Genomic DNA, 23,889 nt, shown 5'->3' with positions numbered 1-23,889 from the left:
TTTCAACACAATGAACTTCAAAATAGCATAACTCTGCCCAGGAATGACTGGTTTCAAAAATTAAATTAATTTTAATCATTTATTAAAAGAAAAAAGAACATATTTTAACAATATGCAAAAATCTCATTTTTGACTTCATGCCCAGAAAAGTCTGATTTTGACAGAACAGTTTTGTTTGAATTAGACACCACTTCTTATTTGTGATTTCTGTATCAACATCGATACTTTCAACCAATCATTTAGGATAAAAAAAAGACATCGCCTAAAATTCGGGTCCTTTTCGGCTTATTTAATGGAAAAAAAGAATTTCAAGATTCTAAGACTTACCCGTTACCACTACGAACTTGGCCCAAACGACCAGTGTAAGGAGAGTAATTGAAACCTCCGTCATGACACCACTATATCTGATAAGGTTGCCCCGGAAGTTATGATGAAACAGGTAGTGGACGATCTCTGATCTGCTGTAGTACTCTTGATCACAAGGTTTTCAAAAGTGACACGAAACGAGTGTACTCTCTTGCGATGATACGCGAATTGTGAGAGACGAATTCTGTACAAAAATCACTTTTTACATTTTCTGAAACCACTGTGAGTCATTGGCCTGTACTTTTTGCTGCCAGGATATCTGGCTAAGGAGTGACGTGGTACTCAATGACGCGTGGTACTGCCTTTGTAGTCTGTTCACCCTTCCAAAAGAAAAATACCGGATGTTTTCTACTACTTTCGTACGTAATAATAACAGGTGAAGGTCACAGACAAAGCGCTTGGAACGCAAATTAACCGCGCTAAAAAGTATTTCTAGGTTGAGGGCACATTTTAGAATCGTCTATACACGGAAACGGAAATAGCTAAGAACAACAAATAAACAAGTTTTTTTTCTAAATAATAATTTTTATTGTGCACATGACGTAATGCCTCATGATCTTCACATACAAAATATTCCGAATGCATTAGTAAAAGATGCAATGATTTGACATGGTTAGTTTTAGTGCCTTGGATGTTCAAATTCATCATACCGGCAGCGCATTACAATGTAGAGTTTGCTGACACCCATGAGAACGAGTACGTGCACAATTTGTTGGTCTGGAAATTCCGGAATTTGTTTTTTGCAAATACTTCCAATGATACTTATTTCTGTACGACTGAACCATGCACAATCGCCATTGAGGTGGTATTGGCAATCATGAATCTACTGAAACATGTTACTGAAACAATAATGTCATTCATATTGCCGTACTTCCAAAATAATAGAAATCATGAATTTTAAGTTTATCAAGTGAAAACATGCTGTAATCATAGAACTAAAATAGGCTTTACTTTTTGTAAACGCAAATAATTACGATTATTTACGATTACCGTTTAGGCTACAGCGTTTAATAAATCTGTGCAAAAACATATTATAAATGTTTGCATTAGTTCCAAAATAATAATACTACTTCTTGTCTACACTCTTGGAGATCATGTCTTTGTCTCTGGGTATATGTGTCTCACATAACCCAAGTACTTTAGCTCTTCTTTATAGAATATCGGTGATCATGGTACAATAAAATTCCAGACGGCAAAACACTTAGTGCGCATCGTCTTGTCGCCCAACACAGCGTAGGGACCATAAGGGTTGGGGGTGGGGGACATTTAACTTACACAATAAAACCAAACAGAACAATAAGATACACACAAATAAAAATTACACGAAGGAGATACAGCAATGCATCAACATATGAATCAAATGAAAGAGCTACATGTTACTTGAAACGGTGGGTCTTCAGAGCACAATAAATGTCTTGGGAAGGACAAATATCACAGATATTTTGACGAAGTTTGTTCCATAGCATAGGTTTTAGAATGAGAAAAGGAACGGTCCCAGTGTTTTATTCAGTTCAGGCACTACCAACAGGGATATATTTGAAGACCTAAGGTTCATTGAAGGGTTTTAACGAATTCATAAATCACAATTATATTCTGAATGATACAGATACAACCATGCTACACTGAACACTCTGCTCCTCAATTGTATATGTTGCCTACAAGTACAACACTATTCACAACCACACAAGAGATATGCCAACCTTTGTGTTTTCTAGATCACTAACGATGTGCGTCAGTTTTGCAGCTACATTCAGAATTGTAATAATTACACTAAGGTTACCGAAGCTTTCATGCAATCCATTTCAAGCGTCTGAGGTCGTCATATCCATGTACGGCTGAGAAGAAAAAAACAAACAATACAAACATTTAAAATAATTCACACATTGTAACCTTATTCCTCCAGTATTCGTCCCCCTCATAAATGAGGAGCTCAATGTTTAAGCATCTTCTTTTTGCTTCATATCATGTGAAAGTATGATTAGGCGAGATTAACGCTCGCACACATGAGTGACATAAAGCAAACCAATTTCAGATTCTTTTCTTCGCCTCAAGTTGTTTCATGTTTCAATATTTCAAAGCGAGGACACCTACGCTGTCAGTGTGCCTGTCTGCCATCACTTTCACGAGTTGCTTGAAGGTAGGCCGTGTCTTGGGATCCTCCTGCCAGCATTGTAGCATCACTTCATAGCTGGAAGAGGGAACACACATTTTAAAAGGAGATATGGATAGAAGATATGAATGTGATGTAACAATTCCTGCATCACGGACTAGGTGTGATTAGCTGTTTCGGCAAGTCAGTCGAAACGGCTCCTGTTTTTCAAACACTTTTCACACGATTTTTCTTTTTCCCATACACTTTGGCACTTTTGTAATTGACTTAAGACTTGGCAGATACTAAGACCAACACCTGAAGATGGCTCGCTAAGATTTTCGCCGCGATGACGTCATCGGGTGTCACGTGACGTCACATTTAAGGGGCATTTTTCAAAGCCCTATATTTTCCGAATTACAATTCCGTTTGAGTTTGAAACTTCAGACAGGGATGTGTTTCAGATGAAAAGCAGAGTAACGTCATGATGACGTCATCACATGTCCCGACAAAAAAACAAACAAAAAATAAACAGAGAAATGAAATCATAATTCTATAGCAAACGGCCTCACATTTCTTTTTCACAGTTGCTTGGTCTCGGCAAACGATATCCACCTTTCAATCTGGGTACAATGTTGTCAGTTCTGAAACCCGCATACGGAGTTTTTCCTAAATTGGAACAGAACACAAAAAGAACGAATAAATCTTCCTATTGTATATGTATTAATGATTCATCTTGGAGATTTAGACTTTATGACTATATGGATTTCCCCATTTAAGTTACGAAACTCATACCGTCTCCGCCTGTTCTCGGATCATTCTAGTCCGACGTCGCCACTTTATAAGACCCTTCATTTTTTGTTGCTGGTTAACTCAGTTAAATGGTTCTTGAATTACCCTAAACAGAACTGAGAAATTACAGTGGAGAGAACATTTAAAATGTAGACTTTTTTACAACCGATAATTCGACAACAAGAATATACTATGCAAGACATGACGTTTGATACTTTTCTCTTTTAACAACGTTGTTACAATTTACAAAATTTCTTTCCCGACCACAAGAAATAAGTAAGCACAGCCATAAACTGATAATACATACCAAGTGTTGTCATTTCCCACATGAGAACCCCAAAGGACCACCTGGTGAGAGAACAAAGATCAACCGTCTTTACTAAAGTAAAAAGAAAATGGAATCTTCACATCGTGAATATATAGGCTAGGCCTACTTACACGTCACTCTTGGTGGTGTACCTGTCGATGGTCAAAGATTCAAGGGCCATCCAACGGGGAGATCGGGGTTTGTTCTGAGATATTAAAAAGACCAAAAGCATGTTAATGTTTGTAATTTTACACTGAATTTCTTATAAACGTTCCTATAGTAACTTGCTTAGCAAGTAGTGACTGCGTATTAACACAAGGTTTTTAAATGTTACTCATAAAAATAACTATGAAAGTTTACGCATTCCTATCGAGAGCCCGCCACGTGCCCAGTCTTAATCGGATGACAACTTCTAGCTGGTCTTAAACACCTTTCTAGTGTCACATGAAATTTGGACTCCCATAAAATCCTGTGCCTTTTAACGTTTCATTGGTTGAACGTTCACATTCCTCACATACCAGTATTTCATGGTCCGAAATTCACAGCCCAGCTGTGTTTTGCGCGACATTGCACACAGTACGCCCGACGCGCACGCCAATGTCCTTTTAAGGTAACGAGTTGTGGAGGGGCATTCCATATCAAAACCAGAAGGGTGTTTCGTAAATCATGAAGTAAAATTGTTGAACAAAATGGTTGGCAACGTCTAGTTTTTGACTTGTTTTGATTTTTGGACCGAACAGATTTTTTTTTTGACCGAAAAGGTATTTATGAATGGGAATAAATATGTGTCCGGCGGTATTGAACACTCTGTTTAAGACCGGTGGGAGTCTGGCTGGGTGATAATTACCCTCAGCTTCGCCTCGGGTAATTATCACCCATCCAGACTCCCACTGGTCATAAACAAAGTGTTATAATACCTTTCGAACACACATTTATTCCTCTAATAAATATCAAAGGATCTCATTCGTTTACTATCACTTACGAACGACAGATAATAACATTTACCTCAGAAACCTCCACGTACACATCTCTCTTACGCGATAGGCTGAACCCAGTAACCTTGGCAACCAGATTGGCACCAAGAAAAATGTTCTTTGCCGCCAGATTGCGATGAATCACCTGTTTTGCCAAAAAATAGGTACGTCTATAAATAATCGACAGCCAAAGATATATGTGTTTGTCACTGTGTATTCGATATAAATGGTCAATTTGCTTTAAATTTACGCGAGTTTTACAGTCAAACAATAAAATATAAATTCCCCTTTCAATCGTATTCATAAGAGTATGCGGTTTGCCTAATATGACAAAAGCAGACTCCCAATTATATGAGAAAAGCAGACCCCATATTATATCTACCTACCAAAATGAACACACATCTTCAGTTTTGAAGTGTTCATGTTTTTGGCCCCAACATTTCCGCTTTGCTTTTCGCAGTTTAACTACAATTATATCACTCCAATTCCCAAGCCAATATTTACCCCTGCATCGGCAACGTGTTCCATCCCCTTGGCGATATCAAGTGCGAACTGCACCATTTTGTCCACCGGTAACGACTGGTTTTTGGAATGGATTCCTTTCAGATGGGACAACAGGTCCCCGTTGGGAAGGTACTCCAAGGCCACGTAGAAAACATCTGTTGGTATTAGTTTTGTAATAATTTAAGTCTTAGTCTATTGAACAAGTATTATATTAATCCAGAAAATCGAAATCAAGATCGAGGAAAGAGATTGCGCTTGAGCTCCGGCTCAGTTTTTCCATAACAAGCATAACTGCAACTTTCCATAACAAGTTTAGGTTCTTCTTTCGTATGAACATGACCAAGCATTTGCCTTATGACAGACGGTTGAAGGTATTTGCTGCACTAGATACAGACAGTTGAGAGGTTTCTTTTGCAAGGCTGGATATGTGTTCATCCAGCAAGATTAATGAAAAATGTCTAAACCAAGCAAACTAATAACATCAAGTTCCTAATACTACCAAGTTCTCAAAACTACCAAGTTCCTAATACTACCAAGTTCCTGATACCATCAAGTTTCTTATACGTTCAAGTTCTCATTATACCACCGAGCTTAACATACAATGGAGTTCCTTAGATACTATGATGGTATTAGGAAAACTCAATAACATCAAGACGTGCTCGAGCAGGTGTATGTGCATGTGGTTCCACCCACCTTCATGCTGGCAAACTGCTAACATGCTCATGACGTTAGGATGGCGCCGAATACGTGCCAATGTTTGGTATTGGTCCATGAAGAGCTGTCGCTCATCAGCTGAAGTTGCATTTACTTTAGTGAAAAACAGAAATAAGCTCAATCAACTTCCATATATTTTTATTTAACGAATTTGGACCGAAGATGAAAAGTCAACCTTCTTCGGGCAAACTCATTTCCCTTGCTTACCGTCCATTGACATTATCCTTTATTCAAATCTACTTCTTCATGGTGTGAGAAACTCAATTGTAGGCCTATTCGACGTTATTTTTTTTATTTAACTTACAGTCAAGTTGTTTGAGGGCAGCCTTTGAAGTAGTGGCATCTCTGTTTACTTCACAGAGTCGCACTTTCCCAAATCGACCGTTGCCAAGCACCTTAATTCGGATTCGGAGGTTGCTCCACGGTACGACCCATGGCTTCGTCCAAGGCGGCAGACCGACTGGCTCGTAGGTGCAGGCAGACGCCAAACTGTTGCGAGAACTCAGAGACACGTGTTCGGCGCCGAACTCCTTATTGTCGAACGCGGAGTTGAAGTAACATGCTTGTGGTTGTTCTTGGGCATACCGGCTCTGTTAAAAGCAAACACTACCACGAGTGAATTCTACATCGAACATTCTCGGCTAATGAACCCTGACATACATACACTATAAGTTAATACCAAAAGCCAAATTACAAGAAGGATTACCATTTCTAGTGCAGCGTGGGTAGTCTTGATGTGTAGATTTCTGTTCAAATTTCGAAATCTCCAGTAGTCCAAGGCAACCAAGATGATAATGACCACAACAAGCACACACACGACCACAATAATACCATTGTAGTATCCTACCTGGGAAAGCTGCGCATTGTTTGTCGGCTCATCCTCTGCCAATGAAAAAGAAAGTTACACTTTGCAATGACAAACGCTTTATTAGTAATGTGTTTGCGAACAAACCAAAAGTAACGTTCTCTGAGAAGTAAGAATATGATTCTGTTTGTGTATGTAAACGAACCCTAAGTAGTACTCGCAACTGAAGCCTTGAAATCACATTTAAGAGATCACCTGCCGAATGGGTTGATGAGGTAGGCGTTAATCTGTCTACGGTAGGCGAAGGCACACTGGTGGTCGTTTGATGGGTAGTGGTTGATGGAGGAGGCAGCGGTAGCGTCTGGCTGGATATCGAGGGACTCTTGGGCCCTTCGCCCCCTTGGCCTGGTCGGACTGCAGCCACGCTAAACCAGTACATCCTTCCTGGCTGCAGTGACTGAATCGTGAAGCTGTACGCCACCTGAGGCGCGTTTGTCACTGGCACAACACTGGCAAGGATCCAGGAACTGGACCATTTGTAGTAGACCCTGTATGCAGCAACTGGTCCATCACCGGTATCGGCGGAGTTTGAACCCCATGCCTCCCAGCTAACTGAAGCTGTTGATGTTGTCACTGTTACAGTAGGAGGCTGACTTAACACAGGAGCCCCTAAATGAGAGGAATTAATATTTTCTATGAAACTATTCAGGCGCAGATCCGGGGGGGGGGGGGGATTGTTGAAGTCGTGTCATACAACAAAATGTTTTTTGTGTGAGATGTATACTTTGGCATGGACTGGAACCGGTGAATTTCCCGAATACATGTATCAGAAAAAGTATTCATTATTTCTCTTACTGAAGCAGTAGTTGTTTTCATCTTTCTGGAAGCCGGAGGCGCACACTCCGTCGGAACCACCACAATAACCAGTCAATCCATCACACTCAGCATCATTCAGACAATGGCATGACCTGCTGCAGTCGTCACTAAAATATCCAGATGCACATTGTACTGAACAAGGGTTAAAAAATATAGGTTGAAACAGGTTTGAATCATTGGGTTTTGCCTGTATACTCCGTACTCTAAACTTTGTGGTATTCGAGAGACTACACAAAACAAAAATCATAAGTTAAGACAGGCGGGACTCGAATCCAACTAACCTCGGCAGGTTCTTTGACAGAATTGGGTATACAGCGCTCTATTACTTGATAACACAAAAAGACAATGGTTAAGCACACTACTCTATCATGCTGATTGGTTGTTGTTTTTTTTCACTCACTTGACACACAAGTAAATCCTGGGGCGCACCCTACACTGCAGTATCCGGTGTGCCTGTCGCATGCTGCATTGGTGCTACATCGACACTTACTCACACAGTTAAGACCATAATAACCAACAGGACATACGTCTGGAACTGAACATAAAACAGAAACATCAATAACAGATCATTTCAATTATATAGCAGATAAGCTATTGACAACAAAATATGAAAAAAAGAGTTCACTTTCTGTTCATTTTAGGCAGTGAAACATTATTGGAATGAAAGTAATTCATAGGTACAACTGAAGATAAACCTTTGAAGTTCAATGAAAAAAAAACCCCTGGGTTTAAAGGATTAGAGTCACTTGTAGAGAAAATGTTGTTGTTAAAATGACGCGAAAGACATTTGGCAATTTCGACATTTTGTTTTGCAATGTGGGCAGGGAATTTATACGACAACTGGTATAATATTGGCTGGCACCAAAACAACGACCTGGCATTCGAAGCCAGTTTTCGAATATTTTTGTGTACATGGGTAATAACGTCGTCTGTGGCGAGTCGACGTGGCAAAAAAATTTTTTTAATACAAATGTAAAAACTCTGCATAATAAGAATGTTCCCGCATTTGGTCAGTTTTTTTTTATTTGATGATAGGAATTTGAGGGTCCTCTAAAGGAACAATAAGGACTGCTATGATCCAGTAACTGCCAGTAATAAGGAGATTGTTAAACTAACCTTGGCAATTAGTTCCCGTCCAACCTGCGGCACAGCCACCGTAATTACACATGCCAGTATATGTGCTGCATCCTCGGTACTCTAGCGCACAGTGACATGTCTGGGTGCACCCAGCACCAAACCTTAGTGCGCCACAATCTGATAGGAAAGAAATGATGAGAACACGATCAACTCACAGTTAATGGTAATTCATGTCTTCATAGTGTGAAACAGAATTATTATGCTACAGCCTAAAGTTCATTGCTCGATCATGGACAAGAAGTGTCTCGTGTCGTTGACTTTGTATTGCGGAAAGTTTTTGAGCAGACTCTAATCTGTAATAAGATGTTTGCCACCTCACTCATAAAAACGCATGCTTGGCGACACAATTATGTTTTCCCCCCTAAATGTAGATATTTCCACTAAATTAAATTAGGAAGACATTTTGATAAACATTAATTTTCATACTGTTTTAAACGTTGTTTCACACATTAGTTTGGATAGCAAAGTAACAGGTATTTCAATTTGATTGTATTTATTTCATTCATTGTTCAGGTCGATTAGTATGCTTGATTCACTACGGTAGGGTAAGTTTGTACGGTGACCCTGCGTCGCAGGTGTCGTTTTAGTATTTTAAGCCAACTGAAACGTCCTTACACGAGGAACAGGATCTTCCTGAGCGTCCTGTCATACAGCTAATTCCATAGGGGTCTGGTAAACCAAACCGAGCCTGTTGGCAATTGCTGATAAGGTAGGAAGATCCGCACCTAAATTCGCAATTCCATCCGAAGGAATTAGATGGACAACCTGAAAAGAAAATATGTAGATATCATCAGGCCAAGTCTTGAGTTACCCTATGTTTGATTTTGCATTCTTCCCGAAATCATTTTCCTTTTAAAGAATTTCATCGACTTACACATCAGTTATAATGGGTTATCTTGGCGAATAATGTTGCTGTGCGTATGCCGCCATCTTTTCGTGTAACTTTTGTTTTCATATTATTTAGTAAAAGCGCACGTGTAGCTCGTTTATCCTTGCAAGCGCGCTTAGTGATAAACATATTTTAATGGTGGATACGTGATTGTAAAGGGATCAGGGAGAATTTGACACTTGCTTATGAGGTATATACTGATGTTCAATATAGATCCAAATGTCTCACAATGCAGTCAGCTTACTAGTTAGACAGTTTGGTCCCATGAATCCTGGTGGGCAGATGCAATCTCCTGTCTTATCATCACACACTCCTCCGTTGTAGCACAGATCACACACGCCGTCACAGGCAGGAGGATTCCATTTACCAGCAACACATTCTGAGATAATGACAATACATTGTATACAGAGATAATGATGAATAAAGCATTCCTCAAAATGTGTTTGGTTGTGTTTTACACTTAGAAAAGGGACTTTATACTCCGTAAAATAATCCTTCGCTCAAAAGAAGGCTCGCCAATTACTTCTCCTTGAAATGCCTTTGCGAAAACAACATTTGTTCACCCTTTTTAACTGATAACAATTCCCCTTGACGCTTTTACATCGATTTTTATTTTGTGAAATACGCCTACATCGGTCGATCAAGTTACGTAATATTTTTGGCATTGTAAAACTTTTATAAAATACGCCTTTGTCGTTGCTGAAAAGCTGCGCAACGTGGCATGTTTAGCGCTTTACGCAGTCAAAATGTAGCGGAGGTGGAGTAGTAACATCCTTCAAATAAAGTTTCGTGAAATCGGCTGCTCTTTCTTTAATGTCTCATTGTACCGCACAGCAAATTCCAGAGTCTAGAATGATAAAACCATACCAAGATTTTGAAAATACTTTTTTGTACTCCTGTCGTACCTACCTCTCACGATAAGCCTTATCATACCAAAATGGTTATCGCTTAGTGATACGGTACGCTTTATTACAGCATACAGGTCACCGTGGCGGGCCTCGGAAGGCGCTATTGTAATCGAAGACTGGTCATCATAAGACATCAGGTATGACGAGGCGCCATTCCTGATGCGAGCCCACCGATGATAGGATCCGCTGTTACCGTTGTAAGATACAGTAGCTACTGACAGGACCACACTTTCTCCTTTGTTGATTGTCTTTGTTCCTGGTCCATCAGATGGTAAAAACAGTCCTGTGTGGATTTTAAATAAACAACACAGATTTTTTAGACCACTTGAGTAATGACTTCATTTTGTGTGCAGTGTATATAACTCTAACCCTAATCAGGCCGGGTTATTTTGACCATCTTTCGGGGGGGGGATTCCGCCCCCCCCCCCCAGATCTCGGCCATAGAGTGACGAAAAACCTTGAAACTCGGTACATGCATAGAGCAACTCATCATAAACATACCCAAGACTATTTAGGTAAAAGTGTTTTGGAATTATGGCTAATTAATTATTCATATGTACGAAGGGTAATTGTGCTCTGTGTACATGACGTATATGGGAAAATTCAGTTTTCACGGCGTAGCGTCGGAAAAATTTCCGCTATGCAGCAACCCGTGGTCCGATTTTTTTTTTTTGGTATCAAAAGATGCGCAAGGATCGAGGCTAAGAAGTCATAACAGCTCGGGTCGCGAAATTTCTCTTTTAGGGCTATCGCGGAAAAGTTGAGGGGGGGGGGGGATTCCGCCCCGGCCCCTTTAGGGTTAAAATGCAACCGAAATAGCCATCAAATTAGGTAACTGAAGAAAACGTTTTGAATTCGTAAAGAAATAAAAACACTCATGCAATGAGTTTTATCATCATTGACCGCGGTGATATGTTCGTTTTTGATGAATACGTTTTCGAAGGAACGAAATGTTCGCATCATTTCTTGGGTCTTCTTGATACGTCTGTAAATTCCAAAGGTCTTCAGCATTGCCACCAGTTTTTCTTAGTTCTGCTCCTGTCTATAACCTCTTGAGAATGATTACTACTATTGATTCTGAATGGTTCTACCCTTCAATTAAACAAAATGGCTGTCCTCCAATGCATTACCGATGTCCAGCAAAATGAGTTAAGGGTGTCTCTTTTTATTTCTGTGGTTCTCATATTTTTTATTCCTCTGAAGTAGAGTTTGTCGGTAAAAAAAAATCTTACCAAAAAATATCTTGCATCAGTATCGAGGGCTAAATATTAAATGATGCACGTTGCGTACTGCCTCTATGTTTGTTTACTGGAACGGGCTTGTCGTGAATTGATGCCTCGGAATGAAATAATAAAACCACACTTGGCAAGATGTAGTTGGCTTTCATCATATCTGCACCATGGCTGTTAGTGGCAGCCACGACATGCAGTAAAGGTATACTGCATATATGGTGAGAGGCAACATCCTCGCATCTTCTGGGATTCCACTGTCTGCTATGCGCCTTACATCGCGTAAAGAATGGTATTTATCGTTAATATATAGCTTTTTCAAATAACACAGAACCTGATCCCCTGAATTTTGTTATCTTTTTGGTTCCAATAGCAGACAGAGTCGGCGGTAAAAAAAGGAGCTTTTGTTACTTGGGACGGGAGCCCCAAATTGGGTCGGTCGGAAATGAGAACCAGCGAATATAAATGGTGTTCTAATCTTGACATCGTTTGCTTTTTAACTGGACATCGATGTGAGGTGATTGAATTTGAATGCACTAGTAACAGCTTTTGAACTTGTTAAAAATACAACACAATTTTACATTGACGGTAACAATTTGCACTCCTTATAGTCGATCGACTTACTGGCATAGCTGTGGATAAGGCTGTACACCCGTGTTGTGTTTTGCCCATCAGACCCCTCACAATAAAACAAGCCTGCAGACTTAACGTCCAACGGCATTCGTTGGACTACTTGTCCATTGATGTTCAGAGCGGTAGTACCGTCAGGGAGGGATGTCGACGTCTGGATGGAGGACCCTGGGAGACCCATCTGGAAGGGTCTACCGAAGCTCAAGCCCACACTGGTATCAGGACTGCTGCGGAAGCACACAAACAATGGGGCTGACGAACCGTAATACGGGACGACCATTGTCAGACGCACTGCATCACCTGAACAAAAAATCCGGTACAGCAATTTCATTGTAGGATCCTACATTTAGAAGTCGGCTATTAGGCCTACTTAGCAACTTTCAATAGAACAAGGGGGCAGTAGCATGAGCAATTTATAACAGGGGGACGGAGGAATGGGGGATGGGGGGGGGGGGGGGGTCTACCGGACTCTAAGGACGCTGTTTTGTCATTTTTTTAATTATTATTATTTTCTTCTACTTTCATACAATGTGCATGTAGCAGGTCTGTAATATGTTGCATACCGTGATATATGAGGGCATGTGAATTAGGCTGGTTGATATTGCAGAATTTGGGGAAAAAACCCAAATATTAGAAAATATATGAAGACTTTATATCCAAAAGTAACGCCATTTTGTTCCCTTTTAGAATCCTTTTCTCTCCCGGCTGCCCACAAATAAGTTTGACGGTTGTGATATACTTAAACACAAATTGAAAATACAGTAAGGCAAAAAAAGAAATATAGAAACAGCTGTTAAATTTGTTTTATTCTTTAAAGTTTAATAATCCTGCAAATATTCATTTTTTCTCGAATTGGAAATAAACTCTTCATACGCAACGCCACTAGTTTAGGGGCTAGGTTAAACGTCATTCTTCCCATAGTTGCAAACAATGTTTTTAATTATTAAATAAAAGATACCTTTTGGGGACTTTGATCACAAGAACTCATATCAGGATCTTGTGACACCATCACGGTGTCTTTGTCAACTGGTGTTGTTGAGGCCCTCACGTGACCCGAACTTCCATGCTCGACTCAATGTTTTTATTAGTCCACAAGTCAGCTTCCCTATAGACCATTCATTGGTTTGTACACACTGAACGTCAGTTGTAATGGGTTGCCATCGTTTGCATTAATTTCGATGGTTATCGATACAGATTGTTATTCTCTGGGGACTGAAGACGAAATTATCCTCGTTAATTTTCTGGCATATTCTTATGACTGTTAGGTGTATCTATATTGTAAATGTAACAAAGAACGTGCATTGTGTTTCGTAAATTAATATTTTCCTTCGCCTATACGGCCACCCGTAGTTTGCCCTCATATGGTTGGCAAAAATAGCAAAGGTAGGGTTTATACATATTATCCGCCAAAACAGTCGCCACCCTAAATGACATTCATGTATCATATAAATATGATGATGGTAGCTGCAAAATTGACAAACATCATGTGATCTACAACAAAACGTTTCTTTTTAGATGCAGTGCATGTGTTCTGCAGTGTATGTAGAATCAACTTCAGAACAATTACCATCAATAAAGCCAATAATTATTCCTGTTTTCAGAAGACACCCATCACTTCACCCTGACTGTTTACTTCCATTATTGTAGCAATCATTCGTAACCTATTTCATTTCTTTTTTTATCATTAAACACTTAGTTTGAAAATGTCACGCGCAATGTGGGAATCTGGGTAAACTCGGAATATGCCAGGGCAAAGTGGAAATTTTGTCATTATGTATACTAGGCCTATTCCTACATAGAGCTACAACTCAACCTGAGTAAAGTGGGAATTTTGATCAATCTTCCATATGAAACATTGGTAACATTCCCACATTGCCTTACTATACAGAACCTGGGTAAAGTGGGAATCGCGGTCTATTTTGATTTAATTTGCTGTAGATAAGGACTGTTCAAAGTGCCCATTGGTAATATTCCTACTCTGCCCCGTTTCGTCAGTATAAATGTGGAAATATTACCCATGGGCAACTTCCACACCCCTTACCTATAGAAAAGTACATCAAATTAACAAAATTCCCTCTTTGCCCAGGTTAAGTAGTAGCGTCAAGTAGGAATAGTAATTTCAACACCCCTTGACTATAGCAGTTACATCGACGTTGACAAAAATTCCCACTTTGCCCAGGTTCAGTAGCAGCGCAATGTAGGAATATTAACAATGAGTAATTTTAATACCCCTTCTCTATAGCAAGTAAAATCAAAATTTAACGGGCACAGTCTGCTTCTTTGTTAATGTTCGCGTAACAATCATCAAAGTACGTTGAAAACTTCGCACAACTGTCAATATTAAGTTTTGGATGCGTCCCTACTTTGCCGGGCAGTATTGGAATTCCCACTTTGCCAAGCCGGACAAAGTGGGAATTCCAACTTAGCGTGGGATTCGCACTTTACACGGTACATAAAGAAACCGAAACATTATTATCACATTTTATCATGCTTCACCCGCACGACTGTCCTATGATACAATGCACGCACTCTTAGGCAATATCAAATAATGAAGCTCTTCAAGTAGCTTCACAAGTTCTCTTCACACTTTACAGTCCTTTATTTCGCAGAAACACTATATAGTAATCGAGACACAGCGGCTCATGTTAGCGTTTATCTCATTTGATAATAATTAATCGTTTCCGTAAACCAATACCAATGCGTCAACCCCACCATAGAAAGAGTTTTTCAAGTTTACTTCCTTAAAACCTAATATAAAACATATTACCGACTGCTTTTGTATATTGACTAATACTGGTATTTTCCAATAGCAGTGTTAGCGTGAATATCCGACTCCGTGCAATGTGGACTCCTTGGTAGTATTGCGCATGCAAGTATGCTAATTAGGAGATTGACTAGAGGGGTTAACCAATAACAGGGAAAAGGAGGCCGATTTTCAGAGGAGTCGGATTTCCAAATGACACCGGCACCGAGACCTATGGTAATAAAAAAAATAATAGACGATTTTGTGACCTCCCCCCTCTTTCTCTTCTGCTTATTTGTAAAGCTTGTCAAACACAACTTATTTCATTCATTGATAAAGCTACCAAACAAACCAACGGTTTGTTCTTACTTCCGCGAGCTTATACATTTGTTATGCTTTTACTTCCGTGATGACTTATCAAGAAAAATGGACCCATCAAAAGAAATACTTTGGATCATCATGAACAAAAAAAGAAAAACAGTCGGACTAAACATGCATCAGGTTTTGAAGAAAAAAACACACACAAGTACACTTATATGAACTGTGCTTATTTCTGAATCTGGCACCGAGAGAGCTGTAACGTCATCATCTTATACAAGCAGAGCGTCAAAGTCTCGCCAGACCACTTTTAGTCAGGTGGCATATTGTCGGAATCGTGACCGACTGGTCCAAGGCACCAAACTTGGCAGATAGATTCTTATAGCCCTAGAGAAGATATTTAGAAGGGGTGACACCTGAAATTCTTTTGGGAAGGGTGCCTAATTTGCATAAATCGTTAATCCATGCCGTGTAATATATTTATTCCCATATTTGGGTATATATTTTTGTTTTTGTTTTTGAAAAGTGTATTTTGGTGATTCTACTTGCATATTCTTACTTCAATAACATTTTGTAAAACATATAAGTGACTGAATAATTAGGAGGACATAGTAAAGAACCTAAATTGCTACTATTTTACCCTAAAGTTACGCGCATTTACCTTTTCCTCAGATATCATCAACTAGTTTCGCCAAACGTGGGTATTGATGAGCTTCAAATTCACAAAGTTACCAGTACTGGCATAGTTACCCTAACAAAAATAAGTGGGAAATCAAGTGAAAATTGATAACATCTTGATGTTTAGCCCAAAAGACCAAAAAAGGGGAGAAAATGTGGTGTCGTAAATTGGGCTAGTAATAATAATAGCATTTATTAGTACTAATTAGTACGGGAAGGGTAACGTGGGGACTTGAACAAGTTCAACGAAATCCCCCTAAATAAGAGATTATTGTTGTTTACAATAATTTTGTCTACGCCAAAACGTTTTCTCAACAATAATTTTGGGAATTTCCTTGAACTTGTTCCAGTGTGTCATGTTAGGCAACCCTTCACCTACTTGTTAGCCTAATTTATGGACACCTCGTTTTTTCCCAGTTTTTGTTTTCTGGGCTAAATATCACAATGTTATCATTGTTCACATGATTTTGCAAAAGGTTTTAATAGGGTAACTGTACCAGTAAGCTACTTGGTGAATTTGAAGTTCATCAATGCTGATGTTTGGCAAGACTAATTGATGATATCTGGAGACAGGGTAAATGCGCGCAATTTTAGGGCATAATAGTAGCCATTTTGGATCGTTACTATGTCCTCATAATTATTCAGTCACTACTATGCTTTGGAAAATGTTATTTAAGTAAAGATATGTAAGTAGAATCCCCAAAATACACTTTTCAAAAAAATAAAAAAATAAAAATATACCCAAATATGGGAATAAATATATTACACGACAGGGATTAACGATTTATGCAAATTAGGCACCCTTCCCAGAAGAATTTCAGGTGTCACTCCTTCTAAATATCTTCTCTAGGTCTAAAAGAATCTATCTGCCAAGTTTGGTGCTTTGGACCAGTCGGTCACGATCTTGACGAAAATTTGATCTAAGCCACCTGACTATTTTATTTTCGAATGTCTTTGTACCAAACACTGACTAGTCTAAACACAGAATTCCGTGTAAGCATGTACCCAATTATTATCCACGTGATCGATTGAACGGAAGCTGAGGTCAACAATTTTTATTTATAATATTTATCAATGTGCAATATAATGCTACTTTCCAAATACTCTTGTGTTGCCTCGATTGGATGCTCAGTCAGGACTTAAAGGAAATGCAAAAATAGGACGCTTCACATGTTGTAGCTCATATACAAGGTCCCCGGATATTCTCGTCAAATCTCGCAGGTTTTCATGTCAACTTACACGCTCTACTGAAGAGTTTAAAAAACGAAGCCTTCTGTTTAAAAAAATTCCAAACTAACAAACATCCCAGATAATCACACGAACACTCAATTTCGAGCCGTTCCATACTTTGTACCGGTATCTTTATCAAAAGTAGAATACCAACTCTCACCTGCTACAGAGTGAACCTTGATGAAGATGAACGTCAAAATAAAAACAATCTGCAAGATGGATCGACGGGGGCCGTTCGATGTCCTTGTCATTTTCCAATGCTCCGGTACAATTTCGTTCAGATTGAGTACTACGCCAAGCGTCCAGACACTTTTTAACAGTACATTAAGCTCAAGTGTGCATCCCTAGACACGAACTGAAACACACCGCGTCGTCAGAAGTATGAAACCCTTGTTCGAGCGCTACAACTGAAAGATATATAATACCACACGCTCCTTTTAAAAGTCGTAGAACACATATGCTACAGCCGATTCGATCAGTTTCGATTCTCGAGTCAGTCACTCAAGCAGGTTAGAGTTGAAGTACAGTGCAACCAAATGACGACATTTGTTTACGTTTAGTGTTCTCACAATGTAGGCGCGCCATTGCGCCCAATTTGGCCAGCCCAGCTTTTGACAAAACCAAATTAAGGTTTGATCGACGTTAGATCTTCCAGGCTTGTGTATTGATAATTTTTATGGCCATGGTTCTACCATACAGGACCCTCTATAATGATACGGATTGCTTGAAGACTACGACAGTGGGGAAATCCGATATGTGAAGGGATGACGCCCTCAAACCCCTGACATTTCAAACATGTTGGAAATCCGACAAGTTGGGGTTATAACATAGGCCTAATTATATATAAAGAGAGCACGGACATGAGTTTTGAGGTGTGCATTTTCCCCTCTGATCACGTGCTTTTGGACGTCATTTTGGGTGAAAGAAATTAGTCGTATTCAATGTTTTAGGCATGATTTACATAAACAAACCCGGGCTGCTGTTAATTGACATGCGGTAATCATTAAGGAGAAAAACAATATGTTGCTGTTGTTGTTGGGGGGGGGGGGTGAGCGAAAGTTAGTCGCTTTAACCCTAAAGGGACCGGGGCCCGCCCCCCCCCCCAACTTTTTCCGCGATAACTTAAAAAAACAAATTCGCGACCCGAATTGTTCTTACTTTTTAGCCTCGAGCCTTGCGCATCTTTTGATACCAAAAAAACCCCATAAAAATCGAACAACGGGTTACCACGCAGCGAAAAAAATTCTGGAATGCGCCCCCCCCCCCCCCCCCCCCCCCCCCCCCCCGGCTGAGAGATGATCAAAATAGCCCGGTTGTCCTTTAAGGGTTTAAGTGGCAATGTCAATCAAGCCTTCTAATGCTGCAATTTAAAATTTATAGTTTAACTTTAAAAGCAGACAACATATTTCATGTGACTACTGCAACATAACCCTGGGCGTCGCTAGAGGGGTGTGAATCCCCTTTAATCGTGTTTTTGTTTCGGGAAAATCATCAAATAATGTGTTTTTTTTGGGGGGGGGGAGGGGGCGGAGCCTGTATCATCTTCAATGGGGGCGCTGTTCAAAGCCGACGATTATGCACAGTAACAGACAATATGTGGTGCTTTTCCGGGCGACACACGCGCGAAAGTAAATCAAAAAAAAAAAAAAAAAAATTCGTAACGGCTGCTGCCAAAAAAAAAAAAGACTCTTTCTTTTAAAGGGACTTGTTCAGAAAAAGGGCACTTCTTAAAAAAATTGAATGAAATTTGAATTGGGCATTTGGGCATTTGAATGGAAAAGGGCAGTCTTGACAACATATTGGGGGGGGGGACCCGCTGACAACGCCTATGTAATCCTATGCTTTCTGCTCTTTTCCACGATGTTCTTCATAACCACATTGATGCATCTAATTACGTGTACAGTTTCGATCAGATGGCAGTTTTTTACTTTAAATTCTATTGAAAATTGTAAACAGTTTGGAGTATTATGTGAGGTGAACTTTTTCCATAAGTTTTCATGTACTTCATGCCCAGCTCTATGACAAGGATTTATATGCTCACACGTGCAATCCCGAGTCAATCTGCAGGCTGTGCTATGCAGAGTTTGCAGTTTTTATTGACATTTATAACACAAAACTTTAAACAGCGCAGTAGAAGAATAATTGCTAGAAAAATGCTCAATCCAAATCCGTTAATTTCTGAAAATCACAGCAAAAACGAATGTTATATATTATCTTCAAACGTATTTCTATGTAAGTTAAACTTATTTCTATTTCATCACCCTAATATATCCCAATCCTACATTCCGAACATTTCTGTCGATTCCCATTCCCTTCCCAAACTATTTAGACTCGCCTTCCCACCCTCCACCATCCATCTCCAACCTCGCCATTTCTGTCTTTTAATGTGTTTTACGTATAAGTGTTAATTATTTTATACACCATTAGGGATTCGTCAATTTTAGCTCCACCAATTCTTAATAGTATATTTTAAATGATACCTTTCTATATTTATAATTTGTGATGTATTAATTTTGTTACAGCTTTTCACAACTCCACTACTGGTGGCGATGAGCCTGATTTAAAGGGAAAATACAACATTTGCAAACATCAAAAAATAAAACTACCAAATCATTTTGAAATACCTGGCTGGACTGTTGGTGAATGACAGTGTAAAGCATCCTGTAAAATCAAGGCCGATCAGCGTTGGGAAAAAATGGCTTTTTTTTTTCAAATACTGGCCCCAATTGACCATCGCACTTGTTTGCAATCGATCACAAACCTATGAACGGGTACGAGCCAGCTAGACTGGTTCCCTGACCTTACAATTCCCCAATATATGTAAACTGCTCTGTTTCTTCTTATATGGAGTCGGGGAACCAGACTACAGGAAAATGATTGTTTTTCTTGGTTTTATAGCATTTTGGAACCCAAAACCTCAAATAAGTCAGTGTAACTATATTTGCTATATATTTCCAACCCCCCAATTCCATCCATTTCTGAAAATTACAGCAAAAGCAAATGATGTATATTCCCTTTAATAAACCCAAAGGCCGTTTTATCTAACATATATATCTAGTAATGAAATATATGCGCAACTGCTATTGAGGCTTGTTGTCAGTTGACCGTGGAAAATATTTTGAAAAGCTTAATCTAGTAAAGCCATGACTGGCCTAGGTTTTAATTTCTACAAAGGTAAATGTCATTGATTAGTACGCAAAATAATCTAAATGTAAATATACGCGCCGAGTATTATGAATGCACCAATTAACAATTAGGACCCCATCTTCAGTAATTCTGTGCGTTAATATTATAATTGTTGGCATTATTTCTAAAACTACATTGACATTTCTTTTATACGTTCCTGTCTTTGCATCTGACTATTTGTTTCGGAATACACAAGGCAATAACTTTCGCCATAATTAATAGAACATCGATAGTCATAGTACAGTGCAGTGAATCAATTCCGGGTGGCAAATGCCCGTATTATGAATAAAATGGAATTGAAAATAAAGTATAAATCCATCAAGGAAACTACATTTTCTCAACGTTACAATAATATTAATAATACTAAAAAAAAGAATTAGTATGCATGCGTCTTGCCACACGATAAATTTGTCACGTGGTCTAATGACGTCAGTAATACAACCCACGTGCACAACTTGCATGATTGCACTCAAGGAACAACACGTATTATTCCTTGCCGCAACAATACTTGAGCGGCAACAATGCCTCTGTTTTAGTAATATGTCACTGTTGAAGTCTCTATCAAATTATATGAAGGTTCTGACGTCGGTGGCGCACCCAGAATTTGGCTTTGGGAGTTCATAATTTCTTTCATAAGTTTGATTCTTTTTCTACAAAAAATTTGTGGCGCTATTTACACCCATATTATACTAATCGAAAATAGGCCACACACAAATCACCACGGTCAAATCGTTGAACTAAAAAAGTTGACAGTGCGCCACTGTTTATCGACGTGTGTGAACATGTTACAATTCCCAATGTAATATGTTACCAGTGTCATTCAGTTTTCACGTACACGAGGACTTTATCATGGCTGTTCATAAAACTGTATAAATCATTTGTACATCTAGAAGAGGAAGCCAAGCTGCTGCCAAATGAAATTCCAAACATTATCTATTCGCCTGTACTATACGAACTGCAATCAATAGAGCAGAAACTTCCAGAAAAAAACCCAGATTTTATAAACATACAAACAATTGGCTACGCTGAATATACTGCTTCTACAAAAGTAAAAACACATTATTCACGAACACAAAACAAATATGCCAATGTTATTGATTTAGATCACATGATGATTGTCAAATGTGCAGCTACCAACAGGCATCTTAACGATGCATGAAGGTTAGCGCTTTCTTGTAATCCATCTCAAGCGACTGAGGTCATCAATCTCATGTACGTCTGTGAAGAAAAAAGTACAAACATTTAAACATTAATCACATATTCTAACCATATTCCTGTGGCCATAAACGAGAAATTGAAAATATATACACCGTCTTTTTGTTTTTAGAAAGTACGATTATGTTGGATTAACGCTTGAACACTACGCAGCGACAAGGCAAAATAATTTCAGATTCTTTTCATTGCGGCAAATTATATTCAGGTTTTTTTTTTGCTGTCAAAGGATTAGTTAAAGCGAAAACACCTACGCTGTCAGTGTGTCTGTCTGCCATCACTTTCAGGGCAGAGGAGAGTTGTTTGAAGGTAGGCCGTGTCTTAGGATCCTCCTGCCAGCATTGTAGCATCAGTTCATGGCTGGAACATGAACACAAATTTAAAGAAGTCTGGATGAAAGTGATAAATACGATATCAAACTATTATTAATCCTTTCACTGATTTACCAAGGTGTGCAGTGAAGGTTTAGGTTGCCGTGCATTGCGCTGACGCATGGAGTTAGTGTGTTATCAGGGGCGGATCCAGGAATTTTCGCAGGGGGGGGGGGGGTTCATCAGCCAAAAAATCTGAAAACGTACACACGTTTTTTTCTCCGGACACTTGGCCGGGGGGGGGGGGGGGCCTGGTACCAATTTCGATAGGGGGCGCTGTTCAAATTCGACGATTATTAACACTCATTACAGAATGGTGTAGGCCCTACTGTATTTTGAACAGGCGGACATTAGACCAAATTATAAATAATTTTACTTTAATGGAGAAGCTGTTGCGAAGTAACTCAACATCGGGCTAATAAATTTCAGTTTCCTCGCCAAAATGTGATTCCTTACCAAAATCTGATTCATTTCAAAATATACAAGTTCTGAAAGAATCCTTTCGTTAATGCCCGTGAGCGAACTTTATTTTCTCACTGACCGCCCTCAGATTATCAGGCATAGAAAAAGTGTTGAAACAAACTTCTTTCCCTAATATGGCTATCTTAATACAAATCAAGAAAACCAGACCAAAACAAACAGAGAAATGAAATTATACTTCAATGTATAAATGTCCTTACATTTCTTTGACACATTTGCTGGGCTTTGGCAATCGATGTCCACTTCTCAATCTGGGTGCGATGTTGTCAGTTCTCAAACCCCCGTACGGAGTTTTCCCTGAATTTTAACAGAAAATGAAAGCGAAGTAACATCCCCACTTAGGTAAAGTGTAGCAATTATGAGAAACTTAGACTTGAACGCGATACAGATTTCCCGAGATAAATTTCGAAGTGACCTCGTTTATCATCCGATCATTCTGGTCCCAAACCCTATATTACCAGATCCTTCATTTTTGTTGTTGGTTAATTCTTGACTAACCATAGACAATGACGGTGAAGACCATTACAAAGATAACTTTTTAAAACAGATCAATCGTCAACAAGAATATCATAAAATTCAAACAAAATATCGTTAGATTCTGTTTTTCTATTTTTTTCCTAATTTGTTTCACTACTTCCTGTGACAAGACGAGCTGGTTCACGTATTGACACAAAGAACTATGCAAAGTCAAAGCTTGATGACATACCAAGGGTCGCGATTTCCCACATGAGAACACCAAAGGACCACCTGATGAAAAAAAGAAAATGGGCACAAGTCTATATTTTAGTAAAATGAAAGCAAACCAATATTTGGGGTTGCTCTTCACTGACGTATTTTATAAACACTGTATACTCAGTGTTGTCCCGAGTGATTATGAGAGGTCTGGGGTTCGAGTCCCACCAGAAGTTTTCCCCCACAATCACTAGGAGGGAACACGTATACGGTGTTTATAAAATACGTCGGTGAAGGGCAAAATCCAATTGAATTTACATCACCCCGACGCAAATTCCATCTTATGAATAAAAAGCAATCCAGTCATGCATTCTCATAATATAATGAGTAGGCCTACTTACACGTCACTCTTGGAGGTGTATCTGTTGATGGTTAAAGATTCAAGGGCCATCCAGCGGGCAGATTGGGACTTCTTCTGAAATTGAATTTTGGGAAAAGCAAAATCTTGTTAACTGTATGTAATGTCCTTATCTACTACAAGAGGAACTGCTTAAGATTGTCCTTCAATTAAATAAAATCGAATATCATTGTTTTCATTTTATGCTACTATACATAGTGAGATCGGAGGTAACACCATTTGGAATGGTCTCTTTTGGGAAGAAGTATGGTTCTGAAAAGAACCGGTTGGTGTGAGACTCTACGTTTCGAGCATACTGACCGGATCGTCAAGTTTTACAACCAACCGATTTTTCTTTAAAAAGAGATTCTTCCACATGGTG

At 39.2% G+C, this 23,889-nt stretch overlaps 1 protein-coding gene across 1 annotated transcript; it reads right to left on the bottom strand.

Annotated features, from left to right (window-relative positions):
- Window positions 1-944: 944 nt before the first annotated feature.
- On the bottom strand, window positions 945-12,500 carry LOC119736719 (tyrosine-protein kinase receptor Tie-1-like). The gene is made up of 18 exons (XM_038210731.1): window positions 12,215-12,500; window positions 10,363-10,644; window positions 9,698-9,832; window positions 9,180-9,329; window positions 8,544-8,681; window positions 7,828-7,962; window positions 7,407-7,559; window positions 6,807-7,220; window positions 6,453-6,628; window positions 6,051-6,336; window positions 5,726-5,839; window positions 5,033-5,187; window positions 4,560-4,673; window positions 3,686-3,759; window positions 3,555-3,595; window positions 3,028-3,124; window positions 2,458-2,554; window positions 945-2,201 (listed from the first exon to the last, which is right to left on the bottom strand). The coding sequence occupies exons 1-18, from the start codon at window positions 12,498-12,500 to the stop codon at window positions 2,169-2,171; spliced, it is 2,880 nt and encodes a 959-aa protein (XP_038066659.1). The 3' UTR covers window positions 945-2,168.
- Between the last annotated feature and the right edge of the window lie 11,389 nt (window positions 12,501-23,889).

Source organism: Patiria miniata, unplaced genomic scaffold (assembly GCF_015706575.1).
Source record: "Patiria miniata isolate m_02_andy unplaced genomic scaffold, ASM1570657v1 HiC_scaffold_3, whole genome shotgun sequence".
In the NCBI taxonomy this organism is placed as follows: domain Eukaryota; kingdom Metazoa; phylum Echinodermata; class Asteroidea; order Valvatida; family Asterinidae; genus Patiria; species Patiria miniata.
This window is presented reverse-complemented; position numbering and strand designations above follow the sequence as displayed.